The 25,416-nt window shown below is 35.7% G+C and overlaps 1 protein-coding gene across 5 annotated transcripts in view; it reads left to right on the forward strand.

Moving 5' to 3' along the window:
- Positions 1 to 15,038, forward strand: part of LOC149550812 (Zn-dependent exopeptidases superfamily protein) — a 48,768-nt gene extending 33,730 nt beyond the window's left edge. The window contains exons 2-12 of one of the 5 annotated variants that reach the window (XM_089786375.1): positions 2,076 to 2,146; positions 2,284 to 2,337; positions 2,445 to 2,559; positions 2,660 to 2,797; positions 6,046 to 6,115; positions 6,202 to 6,257; positions 6,619 to 6,744; positions 13,568 to 13,707; positions 13,819 to 13,891; positions 14,144 to 14,218; positions 14,554 to 15,038. In XM_089786375.1, coding sequence (XP_089642501.1) covers positions 2,076 to 2,146; positions 2,284 to 2,337; positions 2,445 to 2,559; positions 2,660 to 2,797; positions 6,046 to 6,115; positions 6,202 to 6,257; positions 6,619 to 6,744; positions 13,568 to 13,707; positions 13,819 to 13,891; positions 14,144 to 14,218; positions 14,554 to 14,937 — 1,302 coding nt within the window. In that variant the 3' untranslated portion in view covers positions 14,938 to 15,038. Of the gene's footprint in view, positions 1 to 2,075; positions 2,147 to 2,283; positions 2,338 to 2,444; positions 2,560 to 2,653; positions 2,798 to 6,045; positions 6,116 to 6,201; positions 6,258 to 6,618; positions 6,745 to 13,567; positions 13,708 to 13,818; positions 13,892 to 14,143; positions 14,219 to 14,553 lie in introns of all 5 variants that reach the window. The other 4 variants (XM_089786378.1, XM_089786374.1, XM_089786377.1 and 1 more) reach the window with 4 other exon arrangements.
- Positions 15,039 to 25,416: the final 10,378 nt, after the last annotated feature.

Here is a 25,416-nt window from a genome sequence, read left to right on the forward strand (position 1 = left end):
ATAGAAACTATATATTTTGCATCACTCCAAAACACATCACTCTTCGTTGTATCCTTCATCCTCCTCTCTTGCTCTGTCTTGGACTCAACCCATCTACTCCATTGTACTGCCATGTCCATGACCTACAATGACTCTTGCTACTTAATCAGTCTCTCCAAGAAAATAGGATGTAGATCTGGTCTTAATAGGCTTCAAGAACTTCGTAGAGAACTAGAGAAGCACCTAAATATTGCATGTTAATTGGGGTGGTTTCAGATAAACATCTAGACATCTTTTGCATCATTGATCATTGCTTTGATCCACTCAATCTTCTCCATGTCCTTGAGTGCATTATTCATGGCATGCACACAACATGGAGTCAACCAAACATGTTCATAAGCTGCCTCAACAAATTTTCTAGCAGGTTTGCACACGTGTGACATCTATCACTATTTGGACTACATTTTGTGGCTCAACCTCTTCAATACCATCTTTGAGGACTTGAAACTGAAAATCGGCATCTTTGCAATGTCTTGAACTTTCATCTGCCTTATGAAAATATGGGTCCTCTGTACATGTAACAATGATATTGACGAGTGGATGATGTCTAATGCCCATCCACTCATCCATGACTATATTGCATCCACTCTTCACCCAACATTCCCTTGTTTTCGCTATCAACACATTGATCTTGGAATAGTTCTTATCCAAGATTGTGGTCCTCAATTTTTTCTCACTTAGGCGCACATATTGTTACCATAGACATTGTCATCTTATAATAAGGAGATTGAGCTACATGATCTGGGATGCCATTGGCAAAGAACTTGCCAATGTCATCATCTATTTCATCCTTCAGTTGCACCAATGGAAATAATTTTGCGAGTAACAGAAAAGATTGGAGAATAAATTAATTTCTGATTTTTCTATTAAGTGGAAAGGCTGCATTTAGAGGATGTAACATGGGAAGGAGAGGAGATGCTTAAGCATCATAGTCTACAAATGCTTGACGACAAGCGTTCCTTGGGTGGAGAGGATTGTGATATCTCCAGTTCAAGTCATAAAGCTTAACAGTGCATTAGCTGCCTTTTCCTTGGATTACCCAAGAGGAATATGACGTAAAGTATTACTGGGTAGGTGTGGAGTCTATGATTTGTATTCTATTCTATTCTTAAGTTGTGGGCATGTCTATTTATGCAACTTAAGTGATTCCCAGCCTAAAGACCTTAAATCATCTCCTTTTACAAGGACTTTAGGACTTAATTTATCCCCCTATAAGTGTACTCTTAAGAGATTTTAATGAGCACGTGACAAAAAGGCCAAGCGGGCATGGGTTTTCAAGGAGTTTGTTGGCTCTTTTTTAGGGTTTTAATGTGGAGCATTGGATTGATTTGGTAATCAATCAAGGGCTGAGGTTAGATTATCTTTTTGGGAATTATTATATAACATTTTAGGGTTCTTTTTAGGCTCATTATGTTACTGCAATTTATCTGTTGTTGCTGCAATCTTTGGCTTATGGTCTCTAACCCTCGAGTATATTTGGTTATTGAGGGACATATGGGCATCTCTAGTCAAAAAGGCTGTACTTCAGTTGAGTGGATTTGGTTTGTGATAACCCTAGCACATCATTTTCAGAACTGCAATTCATTATCTGGTTTAAAGGCCAGATTCTGAAGGTGAGATTCAAGCATCAGGTTCAGAAGATATTTCTGTTTTTTTGGGTGTTTGGGCAAGGACAGCTAGGGTCTGAAGATATTTCTGGGGTATTTGTGTCTAAATCTGCATACTTCTATCATTTTCATCTCAGATTTAAATAAAAGTAGGTCAATTTAAATCATTTGTGAAATTATTGGGCAGATTTAGAGTGAAATATATATAAATTCATTTATATTAGCAGAAAAATCAGATCAATAATCTGACTGCAAATTTAAGTTTTTGAAGGATTCCTTTACGTAAATAAAATTTAGTAATTTCATGTGCTCTATTTTGGAGATTTTTTTTTCTTTTCCATTGTCCCTATTTAGTATTTTGGGTATATTATAGGATTCTGACATGTATTTAGTTTCAAAAGTTGACATTCATCATTTAGGTGGTTGCAGGGACATGGGTTGGTTGAAGTGCCAGTCAAGCAACAGCTATCTTCTATTAACTACAGTTTGTATCACCAAAGGTTAGCTTGAGTTAGGAACCTCTGAATTAAATTTTGTGAAATAACGTATGTTGACTGTGCATCACATTTCTATATTCAGTGTATGTTTGAAGTATCTGACACTTCTCACTGGAGTGTATCTTGTAAATTTTCTGCAGTGATATTTTACTACAAGAAGTAGAAGCATTGGTTGCTCGCCATCGAGATAAAATGTCTGTAGGTTATCGCTTTTATGTCTTATACAGCAATTCACATCAACTTAATCTGATTTTGGGTCATTTCATATGCTTTTAACTGGTAGATTTTAATATCTTGCTAGGCAGATGAAGGTTTTGAGGTCAGTATCAACTGGATATTCAGCAGAGATTTCGGTTGTCACTTTTGCACAGAGGCAGGAAAAGGCTGAAGATGATCAAAAGATCCGCATCCTCCTTGTATGGTCAATCTTTAGAACATCTAATTAGAAGAGAATAAATTTGTAATTTTAAGCTTTGACATGAAGTTGATGTATGTTTACTGAAAACAAAGTTTCAGAATTTTGGACAGCATGGTAGGGAAATGATCACATCGGAAGTTGCTCTTAGATTGCTGAACATCCTAGCTGGAGAATATCATTTGCTTGCCCTAGATAAAAATGCTCAGAATGATATTTTACGAAAGTTCATAATTAAGGTATATACGAATATCTACTAAAAATATCCTTGGTTGTATTTTCTCTATCATATGCTGAGAAATGTGGAAAATATTTTAACTAGTTTGCCCTGTTGGAAATTGTAGAACTCTGTGTGTTCTAGAAACTGCTTTTGCAAATGCTTTATGTGAATCATTCCAGGGATGATTCCAGCATTTTGTAATGTACTTTAGTTTTGAAGTTTGAACTACCTATGGTGGAGACAAATGCATATAAATGGCAAGGCTTGCTTGATCCATATGCAAACGATTAATTTTATTGACATTTTTGTTATAGCTGTCTTCAAGGTGAACAAAAGCTCAATGTGACTGATTTGTGGTCAAAGTTGTTTTTAATGATTTCCTATCATCAGCTCCATCCTCATGGTTATCCTATGTGTTTACTTTCTTCAAAATAGTAAAAATCATTTGTTGAGATCTACTAATTAAGCATAATCTTCCGGTAAATCAAGTTCTTATTTTGTTTTTCTAGCTTGATAACCTCTTGATGAAGGATTTTTAATGAACTCATGAAATATCTAGACGTTTTGGTTGCTTAGGATGCTAGGACTGAATCAAATGTCAATCTGAATTAGCCATCATTTTCTGTGGTTGAATTTCTTGGAAACATTTTTCACCTTCAAGAGTATTGTAACTATGGCTAAACAAATTGAAGTTGCAAGATATTTCAAACTATAGAAACTTTGACCATTCTAGGGTTAGGAGGGATTGGCAGATGCCAATGTTCTTGAATACTTCTTCTGTAAATTTGTGCACTGCAATTTAACTCTTTCCAGGATTTCTCAAGAGGTTTCTTATATTTTATGCCCACTCAATTAGTAATTCAAGAGTTTTCTTCGCTTCTACTGGCTTTAAGAAAGCGCATAGACAATAAAAGATACCCATTAATGTCTCGGAACTTTACAATCAGTAGAAATTAATCATAATGAAAATAGCTGTTGGTCTTCAGGATTTTCTTACAACTTTTCATTTAGCTTTCATATTTTTTATACCCAACTTACAATTTATGTGTTTGCTTAGTTACTAATAACCTATTATCTGGTGCTTGTTATTTTCAGCACTTCATTTTTTTCCCACTGACTACCTTTTTGTCATCTGTGGATGTCAATAAAATTTCTTTCCTCTTTTCTTTCGAATAACTCCTTACAATGATACTGATCGTGATGATATCACCAATGCTGAAGTCACATCTTCCCCATAACTAATGTCTCATCATTCTCCTTCCCTGAGAGTGCACACCTAAGTTGCAGTGCTTTGCTGTTACATCTTGTTATACAGTCAAAAGGCTGTCAAGTTTTTTAGTCAATTCTTGCTTATTTACTCAATGGAAATACTGTCTGTGTCAATCACTATTTAACCTGAACAGATTTATATCTTGAATAATTTGCTTCTCGATTTGATCGTGTTTGATTTTTTTGAATCAGCATTTCAAATCACACTCAACATTTCTGATCTCACAGCATGATCCATCAGCAGGATGAAGAGAGCAAACGGAATATATTTATATGCTCAGCTTCTTCTAGCACAGGGCCATGCACTTTCTCACAATCTGATCATATGGAACTTGATGCTCCTCTGATAACTTGATATTAAGAATGTAACATTCTCACTAAACTTGCTACAGGCCTTATTCTCAGTTTCTAGGGGGCTAAATCCTAATCAGTTTGGAGCCAGTTGACAGAACTTGAAGATAGATAAAGAATTAGGATAGATGAAGTATTAGGGTGAGCCATCGTCACTGGACAGCACAGGGGTCCTGATAGTCTGCCAAGCATTGGGAGTGCAGATCTAACCAACAGGGCAACAGCATAACCTGACTGCCATCCTTGTCTACGTCTTTGTCATACAGCTGTACATTTACCTTAACAGATCTGAGGTCTGGTCACTTGCAATTTGACCCTTGGTCTCCATGTTCTCCCAGAAGTGAGTACAGAGCAGAAATCTCCAGTTGCTGGGCTTCATCAACATTGAAGAAACCATAAGGATTCAGCAAATCAGCAAAACCTGGGAGTTACATATAGAAAATTGCATTATGTAGGTAATAGATGCTTATGCGAAGATTTACATTCTATCTTGGAGGCAATTCTCTTGAGTTGGACTGTAAGAGTTCTTGCCATGGTATTTTGGGACCTTGTTTCACTTTGTTGTAATGTCTTAGTGGCTTTTGGGTTTCCTTGAGTATTTATATTGAAGGCTCGAGCTGAAGGCATCATTATTATTTTCTGTGGGGTTCCATTGTTGATTTTCCTCAAAAATTGAAGTGTGTTGATCTCTCCTTCTCTTGATAGAGTACTGGACCTTGAGAATTTATTGTAGCCATTGTTTGCTGCTGAATAATATTTTGGGCATGCTTCGAGGGCTGAGTTTTCTGGAAGAAATTTTCACATGGTATATCACTATATTGTGCCACTCATTTAGAAACTTTTATTCTTGTTCTCCTTGTGTGTCTAAGCACTGTTTACATGTCATAATGTTGCTGAATTCTTCTGTAGATCAATTACTGTGATTTTCTCCTTTTAAGATTAATGGTGAAATATTTGTATGTTTACTAACTAAGCTTTATTTTGAGTTTAGTTGCTAAGAGTTTTGTGAGCATACTTCCTTACAGCCTTGGACTCATGTAGGCTTCACTGCAAATCCAAGGATGAGACCTTTGGTTGGTTAATCAACTTTCCAGTCCTTGGCGAGTTTGTTTTGATTTATGCTTATGTTAGTACAATATTAGAAATATACAAGAAACTACTTATGAATGTTCAAATATCCTCTGGACTACCCTAATTCTGTTGTGAATTGATGTACACTTATTATAAACAAAATCTTCCAAACAAAAATATAACTTTGTGTTTGTACAGAATATTGCTGCACTGTCTTTTTAAACTTATGGATACATACTATGACAAATGCATGTATACGTATATGTTGCATATTTGGATGCATATATATTGTCTCTCTTGTTTGTGGTGATAGAGCAAAGTTCTTTGTATCCTGGGAAGAAAAATGGTGGTGTGTTCTACTGGAGAAGCATATTAGATCTTGTTTAAATCATTTGGACAGACGAATATTGCAGCCTACAGAAGTGAGAACATTGTAGCTTTTAGAACAATGCCTATTCAAGACAGACCACATTTGCTTATCTTCTACCCAGTTTTCACACTTGTCATTTTCACTCTTAGATTCAAATCTTTTATTTATGTTTAATGCATGGCATTGACTTAATTGTAAATTAATAGGTTATACCAATGGAAAACTGGAATGGGCGAAAAATAGTCGAGGCAGGGAAGCTTTGTGAAAGGAAAAATGGTGGGTGTCAATAGTAGTACATAAATTTTTTAAACCCAGAAACTCATTACATGCATTTTAAGATAAAGCTGTATTTTCATTCACAGGAAGGGGAGTTGATATTAACCGTAACTGGAGCGTAGACTGGGGCAAGAAAGAAAAGGTATATGCTTCTTTTTGGTTATACTTTCTTAGTTATTCTAATAAAGAACCAAGGAATAGGTTAGTCAATCCAATAATCTGTATCAACGTAGTGATCGATTTACTTTTGACTTTTAGACACTATTGATTTTTTGACATATGATGTGACTATTTAATTTTTAATGTGTGTTCGGCAGTAAACTCCGATTGATTGCTGAAAGTTATATATAAAGGCCATACATGATTCTATTTTAGCATGGATCTGATTTCTAAGTCACATGTTGGCAAGATCACAAAGTCAAAAACTTTTTAAAAATGTATATGAATAGTTACAGTGCTTTGGCTCCTTATCTTAAACTGTTGTTTACACCTCATGACTGTAGGACTATGATCCTGCAGAAGAATATCCTGGGACTGCACCATTTAGTGAGCCAGAAACAAAAATAATGCAAAAACTTGTTCACTCTTTCAAGCCCCAACTTTGGGTAAATGTACATTCTGGCATGGAGGTATTTTTCTTTCTTTCATGCTTTATGTTTGTTTTGTTATGCAGAAAGGACAATTTTGTTTTGCACCTTCTGCAAGCAAGGGAGAACAATTATATGTTGTAACATCTATTTTATGAGTAATATACTAGTAGAAAATAACAGTGTTACCTGGTCATCAAAATGCCTCAATTTTGACCTTGTTGATCTTATGGTTATGTGTGAAATACGTCCCATTTTGATCATTGAAATGGTTATTTTATTTCTGAGTTTTTGTGAAGTTCTGACTCTTCATATCTCCAGCTCGTTTTCAGCTCCGCCCAGCACTTGAAATTTTCAAAATCCGGCTTCTGAGCCTCAAGTTATCGCAGGTTAATGGAAAGACCCAAATTACGTGTTTTCAAGTTTATCATTAACCATTAACCTCTCAAACAGGTTAATGATAACTTTAAAATTACGTATTTTGGAGGAGCTTAATTAACCTCTCCAAAAACACGTATTCCTTAACTTCTGTGAGACAGTTATTAACCTGTTTAAAATTCCTCCATGAGAAGTCAGACATGTAAATGCGGGCAATTGGCAATAACAATGAAAACGAATCAGATGGAGTTCCTGATAATTCACCATGTGCAGTGAGAGGTGTTTTAATTTGAGTAAACAATGTGGAAGCTTCTTAAAGGCTCAAATTAAGTTTTTCTACTGTTGTATGCTAGATACCAGCCTGGCTATACAATATGGCATTGAGGGTGATATATGTGACATTGGTAAAGATCCCTCATATAATGAGATAATATTATTGATAAGTGCTTTTACAGCCGCTTCAAGAGAATTCCTTTGAAGATCTTTGATACATATTCTGCATCTTGTGGGTTAATAATGCCACAGCCGGATGAAAACTAGAGAAAAATACTTGTCTTCCTCTGCCATTCTCGTGCACATCCTGCATAATTTTGTTGACAAAGCCAATCATTCAGGTCCATTACCATTAGATTTCTCTCCACAAAGTCTAGGTGGGAAATGTTTCAAAATTTGGTAAGCCATATGAGGCCACGGTATGTATATTGACCAGAAGCACATTGTCTAACGTGACCAACTGATATAATCAAGATGCCACCTTGTGTCTCCCAGCCTCACGCCATGTTTTTGAACCACTGTTATGGCTAATCAGCGGCAGCGGCACACATATATAAATCTGCTGTAATATACATGCGGCTAAACAGCAGTATATATTCAACATTGTTTTATATCAATGGACAAAGCGACTCATACGGCATATATACCAACTTACCAACAGATATAATAGAACCTGTTGAAGTGGTCATTCTCTCGAGTTTCTTCTATTGAGAACGATGCGGAGGTAAAAGCCAATGCTTCTGCTCACAGGTTGATGCATAGTTTTCATTGTCACTGCCATCATTCCATCTAAGGAGTATTTTAGATGAGGATAAAGATTTGGAATGCAGCATGAGTTAATATCTTTATAGTTTGCTTGTAAACTACCAGCATAATTCTTGTTGAATTAATGCATGTTAAATGCATTAAATTTTAAATGGAAAAGGAACCCGATTGATGCAAGATAGTGACTGCCCCGAATAGAAGAGAATTTAAATGGTTCATTTTCAAATCCTTGGACATGTTATGGAGGATGTAAGCATACATGAGGCTACGCTTTATTTGTTTGACATAATGCCTACACAGAAAAGTGGAGAACATGGACAAGGCATGTAGAGTGTTAACAAAATGCTTGACAAAATGAAATGATTGTTCCTGACCCATAACCTGAGGAGCTTCACTGAGTTTATCTCCAAACATTAAGTCATCCAAATTCGGATCAGCATCCTTATTTTCTTTGGCATTCAGCACATTTGAGAAAAACATTGGTAATCAAACCATGAAGTACAAGTATCAGAGGCCAGATTATGCTCCTGTTTTAAGAAGTACACTTCCAGACATTGGTGATACTATTTTAGGAAATGTCTACCTTCAAGACTTTTGGTCATCTCTTGTGGACGAGGAAAGAACCCCTTTAGCCCGAAAGATATTAGAAAGTGGCTTGGCTCGAGTAGGTGGGCATCCAATTTCAGCACAATGCCCGGACCTAGTATTGGAGTGTGTGAAGGCTTATCATCCAAATACTAGAGAAGTTATTTCATCAAACAATAAAGTAATTGTCCGCCTAGATCCTGCCTCTATTGCTATTGTTTTCCGATTGCCTACCAGGATGCAATATGCCAGCATCAATCTGAGAATTGCCAAGGAGTATTTTACTGCAAATCAAACTCAATGTTTAAACACTGTTGCTAGGTCATGGTTCTTGCAACCAAGAAAAGGGAAATCTCAATTAGGCAAATCCATTCACAGATCGTTGTTAAAGGAAGATGTGGCAAATATGGTAACTCTATTGAGTAGGATAGTTGGTCTTCGGGATTCACACGAGTTTGAAGGTTGGATGTTCCTGTTTATCAATGTGTTCTGTGAAGGAAAACAACATATTGATTGGGCTGAAATTATCAGTGACTCATTGCATAAACAACGCATGGGACTTCAAGAAAATGACTACTTCTACATGACTTCATACCTTTTCTATGCTATTGCAAGTACCAAAAGTTGGCTAGGACTTAACCGACAGGGTATTTATGATGATACGACTATCATTTACAATCATCTTCCTCAGATTCAGTATGATAATAGCCTGCACCATTTTAGAAGAGTGAATGATGCATTCACAATACTAACTATAAGGGAAATTCAAGGGAATATTGGACTCAGAATTTCACTAGAAGTGGCGATGAAAGTAAAAAAATATGGAAGTGTTTTCATACAGTTCCCGAAGTTTACTTATATTAGGTTAGCTGCCTATGATGGGTGTCTACTGATGCTACCTAGATTTGTTGATGATAAATTGGTCTTGATTGAAATGTGCAGGCAGATTAGTCAAATCAATAAACTTTGCAGGAACAGGAGGATAGATGAAATACCTTTTCCTATCGGCATCAGATATTATAGTTGTGATACTGCATCAGATGCCAGAACATAGAAAGATCTATTGCCACAATAAATTTGCATCCTTATACGATGCGTTTCCCTTATGATAGCAAGGGCTATACAGTGAATGAGTTAAAGTTAAATCCCAGTCTTGGTCACTTCTCGGCTCTAGAGGACTTTTGGGAGGATTGTGAAAATGATTTTGAAGTCAGGAAGAGAGATTGGATGCGGCTTATGGTACGACAGGTGATAAATTTCAAGCTGGATATTGATGTGACAGGTGTAGATGATGATGAAGTTTCCTTGGTTGATCCCTTCTATTATGAGAAAATCGAATTGCTAGATCTCCCTCCTATCGATTGGTTAGTCCATGAATTAAAAAGCTTGAAAGAAAGGACTGCCTATGTTCTTAAAAGGACAAGAGACTGGGTTAGTAAAGTCAGAGTTGAAAAAGCAACTGGTGAATTTCAAAATAAAGAGAGGAGAGATAATAAAGGGGAATCATCTAGGATGGCAGTAGAGGCAACTTCTAGTGAGAAAATGCAGCAACTGGATATAGGTGCTCTAGATCGAGATGAAAATCTAAATCAGCCAGATAAGTTTACAGTCAAGAGAAGAAGGACGAAAATGAAAGGTAGAATGAATCAGCAAGGAAATGAATCCAATGAAAAGGATCAAAGAACTCCTCAAATTGCGGAACCACATATCCCTGTGACATCCCCTCATGATGAAGTGATTCCTCATTTGAGTCTCTCTACTCCTGAGATGCCATTAATAGACATCATGCAGTTAGATAATCATTTATCTAATTCAAAGGATTTAATGATGATTGCTGAAAACATAACAAGTGATATGCAAGTTTCAAATACTACGTATTCTTGGTTCCAGAACAATCTCCAGAAGAAGAAGAAAGTTGTTCAAATGATCCCTCCTCCATTTGATGTGATCTCTAGTTTACTTCAGAAGCCTCCGAAGGTGAAAAAGACCAAAGTGATGTCTAGGTTAGCCGTTGATAAAACTTCAGTCAACCTATGTGTAGAAATAGCCAAGCCCATAATTGAAAAGAGTGTTGATGAAGCATCCAAATCAGACTTCATTCTAGATAGGATTGATCTTGGTCCATCTACTGCAAAAAGTGATTTTCAAAATTTTGAAGTGACTACTGCCTAGATGTTACAAAGGGCGAAGAAAGAGAAAAGAACCAAGGAGCAACTCAAGGAACAAGTTCAGATGCTATTATCTCATATCAATTCAATTAGTGATTCCTCTAATGACAAAGCAGTGGTTACTTCACCAGTTTTAACAGGCCCTGATGGTATTTTAGATTATACTGTTGTCGAAAGAGTAAACAAACATAAGTCACATAGTATGATGATCGAAGCTTGGATAAACATGATGATAGAAGATGCTTCAAAACTCATAACTGGAGTGAAGGAAATATATGAAAAAGCTATTGAACAGATATAGGAAATTTCGAAAGAGCTGGAAAATAGCAAGGAACAGAAATCCACTTGGCAAAAAGTAGCTGATGAATTAAAAGAAATGGCCAAGTTAGATACAAGCATCCTACTTCTTGAGAAAATTATTACTGATCCAAGTGAGAACCAAACACGTATCTGGGGTAAAAGTGTTGGTTGGAAGATGATAAACATTAGCAAAGGGATCACTAAGTTTGAAAAGCTAATAGCTTCTTGGGAGCAGCTGAAAACAAAAGTTACAGATGAATTAGTCTCTACTATCACAGGTGAAGCGGCAGTAAGTGGTCTTCAGCATATTGATTGCCAATTTCTTCTTGATTTCTTCAGTGTCCAGATTCATTCAGAAATAGAGAATCGTGTATCGGATGTTGAAACTATGATGAAGCTCAGCTTGGTTGCAGTCACTCTAGGGGATTGTAACATTTCAGCCTATCGACAAGAGTCAGAAGAAATTCAGGATAGATACTTCATAGCCAAACTCAGGATGGAAAATGTGTTCATTCCAAACTATGAATCAATGCTGATCATCCTAGATGCTTACAGGGCTTTCCAGGATAGATCAATTGTGTCCAGATAGATAGAGTTAGTAGCTAGAAGATCAATGATTGGATATGTATATGCATTCTTCGGAATTCTAGCTAAAAGTTTTGCTTTTGAGAGTCCTCCTTGTATAGGTCAATTTTCTTAAGGTTAATTATCCTCCACAAAATCACGTATTTTGGAGGTGGTTATTAACCACGAAGAGGTCGTTATTAACCTCTATGTCTATATAAGGACTCTTGTTGGCTTTGAAAGAAAGGGGGGGACTTTTTGATTTTAAGATAAGGGAACACTATGCTGAAGTTTTGATCAAGAGATAAATTTTGTAAAGTATGTACAGTTTTTATCTTTGAAATCGAAAAATCTCTATTATCTTCTTGGTGCAAGGAAATGAAATGAGATATGCTTTTGATTTCTTGTTCTAAAATCAAAATTGTTGTAGTTGTAGTAGACATTCACACGGTATTGTGCGAGTGTTTATGAATCATGAGTTTATATGGTAATACTGGTCATTTTCAAGCGTAGTTCTTATCACCGTTGTTATTATCTTGTTTACATAAGAAAGTTGTGAGGTTGTGTGGTGCATTCGTTCTGAACAGCTTTCTCTCCATCTTTAAAGTTTTTAGATTATTTATTTTGAAAACCCTTTAAAAATCATATCATACGAGGGAGCTGCCCTTCTAAACGCAGAGGAAGGCTGCATACCAAGGGCCTATCCAACTATTGGAGGCATTTATTTGCCACACACTCCGTTGGGCAAATTCTATAGTGACAAATCTGTTTACCAACAAACAGTTACCTCTATCAATTGGGATTTTTACCCTACATTGGTATTTTCCCAGCCCTAGTATTGTTTTATATTGCAAAAACTCTAAGTAGCATAGTGTAATTAGTTATCCATCTATAGCATGGTACAATTAACTGAGATCACCTGGCCCCTGCGAAGACATAAACCTGACATTTAATCTTCCACATCATTGGTTTGAGAGAGAGCAGCGAGGGAAGTAACAACCCATCCACCCCCATCTTGCCCTGGATCTTGTTTTCCAGTGTCGCAACTTCTGGTAGGCTACGTGTTTGGTGCATGGATGCAGAACTTTCATAATTTCTATAAGTATAGGTCTTAAGAATTTACAGATCAGTTTAATTTCTCCAAAAGCTTTGCTAACAAGGAAAGAGGCTAGAGGGTGAGACATTTAAGGTGGTGGACTATGCCTGTTGTCTCCAATCCAAGCTAATATAGACTTAATGAAATATTACGAAAAACACACAAGGAATATTGTTAGTAGTGCGATTATTGCTCTTGTGTTTTGACATGATTGAAAGCACCCACAGGTCAAATCAAATAATTTCAATTCAACATACTGACATCTTTCTTACATCCTAATAATATTTAATATTTGTACACGGCTTTATGGCCGGGCAATCATGACTGGCAAACTACTGAAATTAACCAAGTTGCTTGTAATATCAATTACAGTGGTAAATCACAATTTATAAGTAGGAATATCATTTTAGGATCAATGGATTTGTTGGGGTATTGCAACAGTAAAACTGTAAACATGAACGAAGGGATGGGAGATAGGTGAGCTTTATTTAGGTACCCTTGTCATGTAATAAAACCATAATGTGGGTTCATATCTTCATTTAATGCAAAAAACTGGCACTTTATTATTGCACATTTTAATGGTTTTGATTTTTTGGCCCTGTATTTTTGCATTTTCCTCACGTTGTGATTCACATTTCAAGAAAGATATTCATTTCTTTACATTTTCTAAAGCATGTTCCTATTACTAGCTCTGCAGTATTTAGTTCTGAGAGATTACTTGTTTTTCTCCTTCCAGGCTTTGTTTATGCCCTATGACCACAGAAATACTACTCCCAATGGTGCCTCCGCAAAACTAATGAAGTTGATTCTACGAAAGCTAAATCATCTACATTGCAAAGATAATTGTGTGGTTGGGTCTGGTGGAGGATCTGTCGGGTGTGTGTAGAATCTGTAGATCTTTATTTCATCTTATTACACTTGGATTTTGTTAGGTGATACTATGCATTATGTTTTCCAAGGGATGAAACATGGTATGATCTATTTCAGGTATTTGGCACATGGTACTTCAACGGATTACATGTACGAGATTGCCAGAGTACCACTGGCATTTACATTTGAGGTGAGTTATTGTTTATTGCGTTAAATACTTTTAACAGACTTCCAAATCAAGTTGTAATTTCATGGTAAAAGCTCTTTATATCTTCACTATTATAATGATATAAATAAATAGGAGTAATGGTGGAAGTATGCTGAAAATATGCTGAAAATACATGCAAACCTATAAGTATTTGCTCTATAAAAACTGTTGTGCTCACGTACATATCAGCGTTAGAAATATGATGAGTTTCAACTCTTGTATTACTTCGAACAGATATATGGGGACCCAAAGGCTTCTAACGATGATTGTTTTCGAATGTTTAATCCACTTGATTCTTCAATCTTTGAGGTAGGGATTTCAAAGTCCTATACTTATCAGATTCTACCGTCCAGCTTGAATTTTGATTCTTTTCCCCCAGTTAACTTCTATGTGCTAATGGTGCGACCATGTAAAGAATCGAAATTGTTTTCTATAATTGTATGACTTGGATTTTTTTTTTCTTCAGTGGGAATCGGTATATTTTTAAAGTTTACATGCAGTTTCAATCTATATTTGTGTTGCTATTTATGGCCATCTACCTTCTCTAGCTTTACATTATGCGTGATAATTGAACGAAAGAATCTAAGCTTCTCTCGTTATATGGATTTCCACCAACTGTAACATTTTTCCCGCACTTCTTGCAGAGTATACTTGACAATTGGTCTGCTGCTTTCTTCAGAATGTTTATGATCTTACCTGGTGGACTGTATAATCTATCTACCGAAGAGTTTGACACAGTGAAAGATGATATTACGTACATATCTACGAACCTGGGTAGAAATTCCTCTCTATCTGACAAATTTCATACAAGTAGGAAGACGTGGACAGGTGTTGATTTACTCATTGCGAACTCTGATAAGAGGTTTGAGTGGGATACTGAATGTATAAAAATAGTTTCTCGGCTTCTTTTTATATCCTCAACATTGTTATTGATTTTATTATTTTGTAAGAGGACCAGGTGTATTCCCTGTGCGCCGATTATTTTTCACTGTTTGCATAAACTGAGGACATATAACACTGGAGTCTGAACTCGAACGTTCTTGTCACGAGGGTATCAGTGCATTGGTTAGTTATGTTTTTATTTGTTTGATTTTTTTGGGGTACAAAGTTGCTTTAGGTGTTTTGCAAATTCTTCGTTTAGACATTTTAACTTTTGGTTGGTTTTGATGAAGAGTAAGCTGGTGATCAGAAATTAACAACTAGTTGGATGGATAAGACAAAAGCACAAAATTTCTTCAAAAACCCCCAACGTTAATGGGATGAAGTTCCACCAAGGGTCTCAAAGCTTTAGGCAATAAATATACAAGGGCATTTCTTTAAAAAAAGAGATTAAAGCAGTAACTTTAAAAAAAAAAAAAAAACAAATACGCATATTAAAAGCATAAGTTTTCTTTATAAAAAAGAAAAAGTCTGATTTGAAATAAATAAATATATAAATGTAAAGAAATACATTAAAAAAATATTTAAAAAAAATTTAAGAACATTTTCATAGCATAAAGATATATAGAGAAAATAAAATGGAGAGTTAGATCTAGTAATGTTCAAAAATAAATTCTCGTTTATATGTATATCATATTTATATTATATTGTATAAAGCATACTTCAAAGTAGATAAATCATAAAATTGAAATGTAGCCCATTACGTATTTAGAGAAAGAATTATATATATATATATATATATATATATATATATATATATATATATAAATCCCTAGCAGGCTCTTTGTAATAGTCCAAGAGCCCATTGACTATATGTATATATTTGAGTATATGTTTATGTTTGTATAATATATATGTTTACTTTTGTATGATTATATTATTATATTTGTTTGTATTTATGTTGGTTAATTTGTCTTCTTTAGATTTTGGTTTATACCTTGACTCTTAATGTGCCCAAAGGGATGGAAAACACAATAGTTAACAACATAATGGGTCAATGTAGTAATCTATAAGAGACCTTTGAATTGAATGGTACAACTCCCTTGTGGGATGCAAAGATTTGCAAGGAATTTATTTTTAGTAGATCAGTTGATTTCAGGGGGTATGCTTTTAACCAAAGAGTAGAAAAGGTATTTACCAGATTGTACATAACTTCAAACAATCTAGGCCAATTTAGGATTTTGACTCACAATCTCCATAGATATGAAAGCATATGAATCACTCAAACTCATTTAATACTTAAAATGCAATTTATTCTATTTTCTGCATGCAACGTACTAAAATGCAAGACTATCTACCAATGCACATTGTATAAGAGGAGAAAGTTTGATTTACTTGACAATACCCGGATTGCCCAAGTGATTGAGATTTGACAATACTTGGATTTTTTCCTACTTAGTCACTTTCATTAACCAAGTTCCAAACTTCTCATACAACAATGAAATGCATATGAACTAATATGTACATGTTGATGTTTCTTGGTCGCTACAAATGTACTTGCATTGCCTGTTCAAGGTATATATTTTCCATATGCAACATCCTCTCATTTATATTGAGCATGGGTGAATGAATAGACATGTCTATTCAATAAACAGATAATTAATAATACAAACTTAATTATGTTATATATATATATATATATATATATATATATATATATATATATATATATATATATATATATATATAACCATAGAGTTAACGGACAAAAGCTACCAAACATTAACACTCCCTCTTAGCAAGGGAGGATAAACACAAGACAAATATTACACCATTGGTAATATTAGGAATTTAAAGATATCTCAGAAGTTTTCTACAATTTAATATCGCATATGATATCAAGAGTATTGATCTCCAGAACATCAACATATGATATTCATCAATTACTCAAACTAGGGTATGATATCACATTTGATATCAAGAGTCTTGATCTCCCAGAATATTGACATCCAATATTCATCAAGTACTCAAAAACAAGGTTTGATATTACATTTGATATCAAGAGTATTGGCCTTCCAAAATATTAATGATATTCACCACTTACTCAAAATGTTTTGATATCAAGAGTATTGGCCTCCCAAAATATCAATGATATTCACTACTCAAAATGTTTAGATATCACATTTGATATCAAGAGTATTGGCCTCCCAGAGATCAATGATATTCACCAAGTACTCTAAGATTAATGGCCTCCCATAATGTTGAGATACAAGACATTTACCACTTACTCAATTTATTTAATCTCATAATACAAGTTTATTGTAAGATCGTCACCTTACAACAACTTCTCCAAATACAAGTGATGATCATTTTGGAAGTTGTCACTTACTCATGATGTACACAAGGGATAGGCCCATGTCACATGGTCACAGTCCTCTTGATCGTGACAACTTAATGATCATTATAGAAACCATCTCAACATGGTTTACTCCCTCTCAATTGATAAGACCAAGATAATAGAGGTTAACTAAATAGCATTCACAATCTTCTCCCTCTCTTTCCAAGGTTGAATCTAATGAAATGCTAGGCTCCCTCTTAATCTTTAATCTCCCTCTTCCTGCAAACAACATTCTCGGAGGAAAAGATCAAGGCATATAGCTCTTATAATAATAAAAAATTTATTTAATAATTATTTTCAATAATTATAGTAAATAAGATCATTCTAATATATATTTTAACATATTAATTTCTTATTAATGCCACATTAAAATAAATAAAAAGTCTAAAATAAACAATTTCACTTCTAATCATAAAACTTATATATATATATATATATATCACCATATATTTTCAATGATAATATCTCATATAATGTTTCATTTACCTTATTATTTATTTACTTACTCTCGATCTGTAATTGTCCTTACCTCCATTTTAGCGGTAACCACGGGTAGTGTCTTATAAGAGTAATTTCATACGTTTATTATTTGACAATGACAATATACCTTAACCAAATTTGTCACCTCGTTGGTGAAATTGGAGACGGATCACCCTTGGCATTGAATGCCCACATCAATCTACAGTGCTTTTGAATAATTCAATTCCTCCTACAGTAGTCTTCTCATTTGAGGACCTTTATTCTTGGTGGAACACGTGCCAAGTGGAACTCGAGTCATGTGCTTAGCTTTGTCTATAATTCTATGAAGCTTGCGGTCAATTAAAATGATCACTTTTTGTTGATTCTTGCATATCCGACGTGAATGACCAGTTTGCACACACGATCACACAGAATCTCCAAAACAATGTCGCCATTGGTCTAACGGGTGTAACTTCAGTAATGAGGTATCGTCTCTTCTTTCAAGTATTCTACAAGTTGAAATTGCATAGGTTTGAATGGCACAACGCCTTCTTTAATGTTGGCTCCCAAGACCCTTTGTGCTACAAACTTCTAGATTTCTTTGATATAAATGGTAATCTCTAACATTGGGTGCTCCATTGTAAACATGACTCATCATGTCTCATCAAGTTGAGCCTAACATCCTACAAATTTAATAGTGTTGCTTGCTCAAGAATGCTTGGAAAATCCAAAAGAGTCATCACCGATTACCAATCTTTGAAAACAACCCATAATGCCAATATCCCATCTTGATAGTCCTTGTCCCTCTGCAGACGCTATAGAGAGGTTCAATCCTATGATCAAACTATGAACAATCATTCTTGAGTTCTTGCATAAGACTTCAAAATTTCAGAAATTGTCGTCTTCGTACACAAGCTCTATACATTAGAATGGTGTAGAGCGGAAGGCTTTTGGAGTAGAATAATTATACAGGTAACTCTTAGTTTATACAAATAATGAAAGAATGATTTGCCTTCAAAATAATAGTCATTGACAATTATCATTTGCAAATTAGCTTTGATACCATGTTGATGTTTCTCGGATCGCTGCAAATGTACTTGCATTGCTTGTTCAAGGTATATATTTTCCATATGCAACATCCTCTCATTTATATTGAGCATGGGAGAATGAATAGACATGTCTATTCAATAAACAGATAATTAATAATACAAACTTAATTTTTTATATATAATAATAATAATAATAATAATAAGCTTATATCTCACATAATAATATATCTCATATATATGAATAACCATAGAGTTATCCTACAGAAGCTACCAAACATTAATAGTACAGAATAGGGGAATAAGATAGTATTGTAACAAAGAAAGTAAAGCTTACAACCCACTAAAACAAAAGAAATAAAATCAAGTTTATTTGTAATCTCTCAGTTTTCATTAACAACACATTGTATCCCAAGCACCATACAAAAATTGGATGAACAACAAATTCAAGATGCAGACGCAAATTCTCACATAGTAGTCCCAACTAAAGGGATTTGCCCACAAAATAATTTCCCGATCTTATTTACTCTTCAAAAGGTTACATTTATATGACCTTGTTAGGAATGGCCAGTTACATTAATGATTACTCCGTAGAGTATCTTTGAATCATTCTAATAATAGGACTGACCAAAGGGTCATCAGTTACAAAACTTTTAGCCTACGAGAAGAATGTCAAAAATGACTACAATATTAGAATTTGAGAAAAAGAAGAGGTGACACTTGTCAAAGAGAGTGTCAAAGCATCATTTTTCTTTGGGGTCACAACCTTAGCTCTATATGCCTTCATTGCACCAGTTACATTGTTGAGCTTGTCGACTCCTGGGATGAGAATGTTATCATCTCGAATCATCCAGTAATCATGCATTTCCGTCAATTCTTCAAATTTGGAGATCTTTGATTGGAGCTTCTTTGATGCGTGCCTCATAACATAATCTGTTGTCGAAAGCTCTGGAATCTTTGACATCTAGAAGCTTGATGGATCAATAGCTTCTTCCACGAATGCCAAAAATTTAGCTTTCATATGCTCAATGTCTATTAATTGACCATTATTGCCGATATATGATTATGTGTGCAACACCTTTAGATGTTCAGATATTTTATCCATGACTTTCTGCACTAAATCATTTACATCTGTTAGCTCATTTCTAGACCTTATTGAGCTCTCAATTATGAATTCTAGTGATTGCCTCCAATGAAGCAATGGTTCTTGGCCTGTTTTGAGAATCCCATGGGTTATGGCAGCATTGGTTTTCATATCAGTTACCTCCTGCAACAAGGCTAACTACTCTGTCAGACCCTCTGATGCTCTGTGCATTGAGGTTTGATGGTTGGACATTGCTTATCTTAATTTTTCAGAATCTAGCAGCAGGTTCCCAAGTTTCTCAATGAGAGGGGGATCTTGGGCCTTCATTTGATCAATCTAGGCATGACCAATTTGACCGAATTGCCTCTCCTGTTGTAGCTTTAATGGCAGATTCCTATTCTCCTCTGCACTTGGGTCAAATGTACTTGTAGAGGTGCTTCCAAGTGCAACCTTGATGTAATCCATCAGCTCTTTGTTTGAGGCCATTAGTACCTCTTTCTTTGCTCTCGATTCTTCCAGTCTATCCTCATTTTTCTCATTTGTTGATTTCCATATGTTGACCATGGAATCATGCACAAGAATACCTATGTCAACAATTCTGATATGGAAATCACTCATAGTCAACTCGTGAAACTTCCCCTCCCGAGGTTCTGCAATTCCTACTAGCATATGACCAGTAGAAGAATCATTGGCCAATGCCGCTATAGTCTTCTACTTCTTTGCCTTCTTTGATGGTGGCTGAGAAGAAGTTGCTTGTACAATGAGGTCTTTGGATGGGGCAACTTCCTCACACCACCTCTTCTTTCGGTCAATAGTCTCTTCCAACCATGACTCAATTGAAAGGACATTAATTGCTGACTGTAGGGTTGTAGGATCGAAGAGCTTCCTCGCCACTGGGGGTGTCTCCTTGCTGTGGGTGGTAGTAGGAGGGGCAATTACCTTGGTGATTGAGAGGGAAAAAGTGTCACCTTGCTAAGATGCATCTTGCTCTTGACCATCCAGGGGATTGTTGTCACCATCAAGGTTGATGACTTGCACGGGGGAGGGAGGCTTGGTCATTGACTTCTCCTACTCCTCTTTATTCTTCTTGTCATTCCCAACCTTTCCCGTGTCTGGTAAAGATCCTCCTCCACATGTTGGAGTGACCTGGATATTCTTTTTAGGAGGTTGGTCTCCTCCTCCACCGACAGACTATGTTGGACCAACTGGTGTTGAAGTTGTAGCAGTCGTGGATGTAGCAGCAATCGATTGAGCTGTTCCAGAAGCTACTCCACTAGTAGAGCTTGCACATTTGGTTCTTTCTTCCTCGCTCTGGTCCATTCCACTCAGTTGTCTATCCTTTTGATGATCCCATGCATTAGGACCTCCATTGTGTCAACAATAGGACCTTCAGGCGGAGTTGACACAATGGGAGTCTTCTTGAATCGCTCGTAGCTTGAGGGATGCATGTATTTTCCATCATCTACAAGATTAGAAACATCAACAATACCATTATATAATTTAATTTCATTGAGGTTAGCCTGGACCAATATCTCTCCCTGGTCTGATATTCATCGTAACATCCAACCCAGTAGTCTTCAATGTTTGGGACATGTCTGTGAGCATACCCAAGCTTCAGACGATCTCTCACAAATTTCACTGGGTCATATTGAGGCCTTATTACCTCATAATCAATCAGTTTAATCTTACTTTCAAAGATTTTGACTAGGTTCTAGGCATCAAACCTAGAAGCATAGGAATAAGGTCCTACCACTATTGGGAAGGAAATCTTGGTTATCTTCTTCACATTGGAACACAAGGTTTTCACCTCCAGTATTTGTCTACATAGTTCAACAAGAACAACCTTGTCTTCGAGATACTTGGGAAGCCTTTTAGGGAAAACAACAAATGCACCAATCCTCGGGTAGGAGAATGACGGGAATTGGATGAAACAACATCCAAATTGGCTCACAGTCGATATAGCCTTAGGTGAGAACCTATGCTCAGGGCACCCTTGCAATTCCTTGCACAACCTCATTGTAAAGGCATCATTAACCTTTACATATTTTGCCAAGCTCCTTTGCAGCTATAGGTGGGGATATAACTCATACACCTTCGTATTTTCATCACAATCTTTGATACTAGGAAGACTAGGCCAGACGTGATGTGTGACTAAGGCATATATTAAGCATGAAGACATATAGAAGTGCCCAAATGCCTTAGCCGAACCTAGCCAAGAAGCAAGCTCTTCACATATAATCTCATCCCAATCAATCTGTAGTTTGTCAGCACATATGGCATGTACCAAGAAGAAGTGTTGTTCGATGAAATCTAAGATTTCCTCCCTTCCTTTCAATCTTAGCAACAGTGCCAAGATCTCCACAATCTCTTTTTTAAAATTGGTTCCAAAAAGAGTCTTTGGCATTTTACTCTTTTTGGAACGAGGTGTCTGGAACCAAGTTCTTTGTATGTCTTCTCTTCTCAGAGTCTTTTTTTCGTTGAACATTGATGTAGAGTATGAGAAGTTGATAGCACCGTTTCCTCTTTCACTGGAATGCCAAATACAAATTGCATCAATGCTTTGTTTATAGATAGCAAAATGGACTGATCAGGTAGCAATATTTGCTTTGTTTTCGGATTGATCTTTTGGTACATTCCTTTACCAGTTCTAGTGCTTGCACGACCATGGGGAATTGGGCAGCTTCAACTAATCCGCTTTCCTTCAATTTCTAGGTTATTGGGTGATTGGTTGAGAGTTGAGCCTTCTGTGCAGATGATCATACAAGGTATCTGAGAAGCTCTTGAATTCACTTTCCAAAAATTAGATGATCATACCTTGCTGCTTTGATTGCCATTAACTTACTATTTCATAAAGGGGATAAATTGCTCGGTAAATATCCGTTAAAACAATGAAGAACTATGCTTGGGAAAAATTCGATCATATAGATGTGGGAATCCAAACATTGGTGCCACATAAATGAACTAAATCACAACTAACAATTGTAACTATCGGATTTGTAATAAATTTAATGGAAAACGATTATTTAAAATTTTCCATTTCCACCCATGTGAAGGTTCATAAATTTGATGATCATATCATTCACTTTAAATCTCCAATAGTAGCGAGATTAGCCACTTACCGAATCAATTGAATTTGGCCGAATGGAAACTCCCTTCTTTACTTCAAAATCCATAACAAAGGTTCTCATCACAACTTCCTATGTGCGAGGAAGGAGATCTTTGACTTATCTTTTCGCAAGCTTGCCTTTTCCTTTGATTCGGGATCGCAACGCGAGCAATACTCCTTCGCCACTTCATTTCCCTCTTTTCTGTATAAGGGCTTTCTTTCTTAATTTCACAACTTAATTCTGGGGAAGTCGTAGAATGAATTCTCCACCTCAATCATGAATACTTGATTTCCTTTGTATCGGGGGTAGAGGCTTGCAACTAACTTCACCTGAAGCATCTTTCTAGCATCTCCACAGAATATCCTTGTATATATTTCTTATAATTGTTTTCCTCCGTGTCCTGCAAAAAGGAAGCCTTGTTTGCTTCTATTAGATGGGAAAGCACCATCAAGAACTCCACTTTCTGAAGAGAGAAGCCTCTCGAAACATTTTCCTTTACCTTTGCCACTTCTCCTTATATATCCTCAAAACGAATTTCTAATCGTGGATTCATATTTGAGTGATGCATATCAAGGGCTTGAGTTAACTTCTTTATAACACTGTGCTTGGGTCCCACTAAACACATGAAATCTTCTGAAAAGAGCACGGGTCATCTTAGCTTTGGAAACACATTAGAAAATGCTCGCTTCCAAAAGATGAGCAACTGTCAACATGAAATCTCATCTTGCTGCACAAAAATGAATTTTGACTTTGGATCTTCGATCTGAGAGTTTCATAGCTTTATATCTTTGCTTCTCTTGGTCTTTTATCATGAGTCGACTGGACATATATCTGTAGATGCCATTGTTATTCTGTTGTTTAGATTCTTGCTTAATGGAGTTTTCTAAAGATGGATAACCAAAAGAACAGGCCGGAATCTGTAGGAAACATACTTGAGGTAGTGATAAAGATGTAGAACAAATAGGAATTTCTTCTCATCGGGAAGACACTCAGCAACAACCCGCCTAAACCTAGATCAACTAAGACTTTAATGAAGTGGAATGATAAGAATCTCGCATGAAGGTATAAGGGGAAGTGGATCAAGGAAAACCTGGAAAAGACATAAAAGGAGAGCCTTAGGAAGTTTGATGAGAAGAGAGCCACCTAGGTGCTGTCTAGACAAGCAACTAAACATAATTGCAATGAAAACCATCAAGCTAGAAGCTCAAAAGGGATGGACTGAAAGTCTGACAACAATTTAATACAATCATACATACATATTATTATTATTATTTGTGTTTCCCATTTTAATTTTAATTTATTTTGTTTGTCTTAGGTTTTCTTGGTATTTATGTGTTGCTTTTAACTTAGTTTTAGTTTGTGGTTTTTGTCAATTTCTTTGTCAATTTTTTTTTTTTTTTTTTTATTGTTTCTTCTCTACTTTCATTTTTTCCTTTTGTAATTTTTTCTTTTAAAGTTCTACTTTGTGGTTTTTGTTAATTGCTCTCTATTTATGTTTGTGTTTTTTATTGTTTCTTCCCTCTCTTATTCTTTCCCTTTTTGTATTTTGGTATTTCTTTTTGCTTCAACTTATATATATATTGCTTCTTTAGTTGACATGTCTTGGATTTTGTCTTGTGTTCTTGGTTTTTGGGTGATATTTATTGTTGCATCTGCAACTCTTATAAATTTTTAATCTCCTTATGCTTTTTATTATTATTCTGATAATAGATCATGGAGTTTGATTTGAAATGTTGATAAAAAAACTCCTACACAATCTACTCGAATATTTTGAAATAATACTATTTCTTTGTCCTCTTTTTCTAGCACTTCACTAAAGTAAGTGTCACCCTCCTATAAATTTGCTTACCATACTCTTTCCCTCTTCTAGACTAGCATCCTTCATGTACCATACTTCTTTGTCGATTGCTCTCTCCACTCCATTCTTCCCCATTTACATAGATTTTGATACATTGCAAATTGACCGCTTTCACCAATTTTTACTTACACAACCTTTCACAACTTTGACATATATACTTACAACATTTATATTCCACTCATTGAGTACATAAGCCTCTTTCTCACTCAATCTAGTACAAAAATCCATCTCAACTTCTTTATTACACAATTCATAAAAAAATACCTCTTCTTTTACAATAATCTATCTCAACTTCTTTATTACTCAATGGAGTAACTCGGTGGGGGTGTTACATCCTAAGATAGCCTTTTATGCTGAGCACTTCTTGGTTATCACTGATGGGATTATTACATGACCTAGCTACTTGTCGTGGCATTTGTGTCATGCCTTACACATCTCCCTTGGATCTTTTAGAGTTGGCTCCCACAAGTTACAGATCCAGACTGATCATTATATGGACAAAGAGGACCAGATTTGTTGCTTGTGCTCCTTGGCTGAGGCTGAGACCCATTTCATCTTATGTTGCTCATCCTATTACGAGATCAGATGGATATTCTATTGTCTATTTAGAGAGTGTAGTTCCCTCACAACTTTCTTTGTGTACATAGATTAGAGGTGTTTGGTGCTCAATCTCAGG

The sequence above is a fragment of the Cupressus sempervirens genome, chromosome 6 (genome assembly GCF_028749045.1).
Source record: "Cupressus sempervirens isolate cs-2001-9-10 chromosome 6, ASM2874904v1, whole genome shotgun sequence".
In the NCBI taxonomy this organism is placed as follows: Eukaryota; Viridiplantae; Streptophyta; class Pinopsida; order Cupressales; family Cupressaceae; genus Cupressus; species Cupressus sempervirens.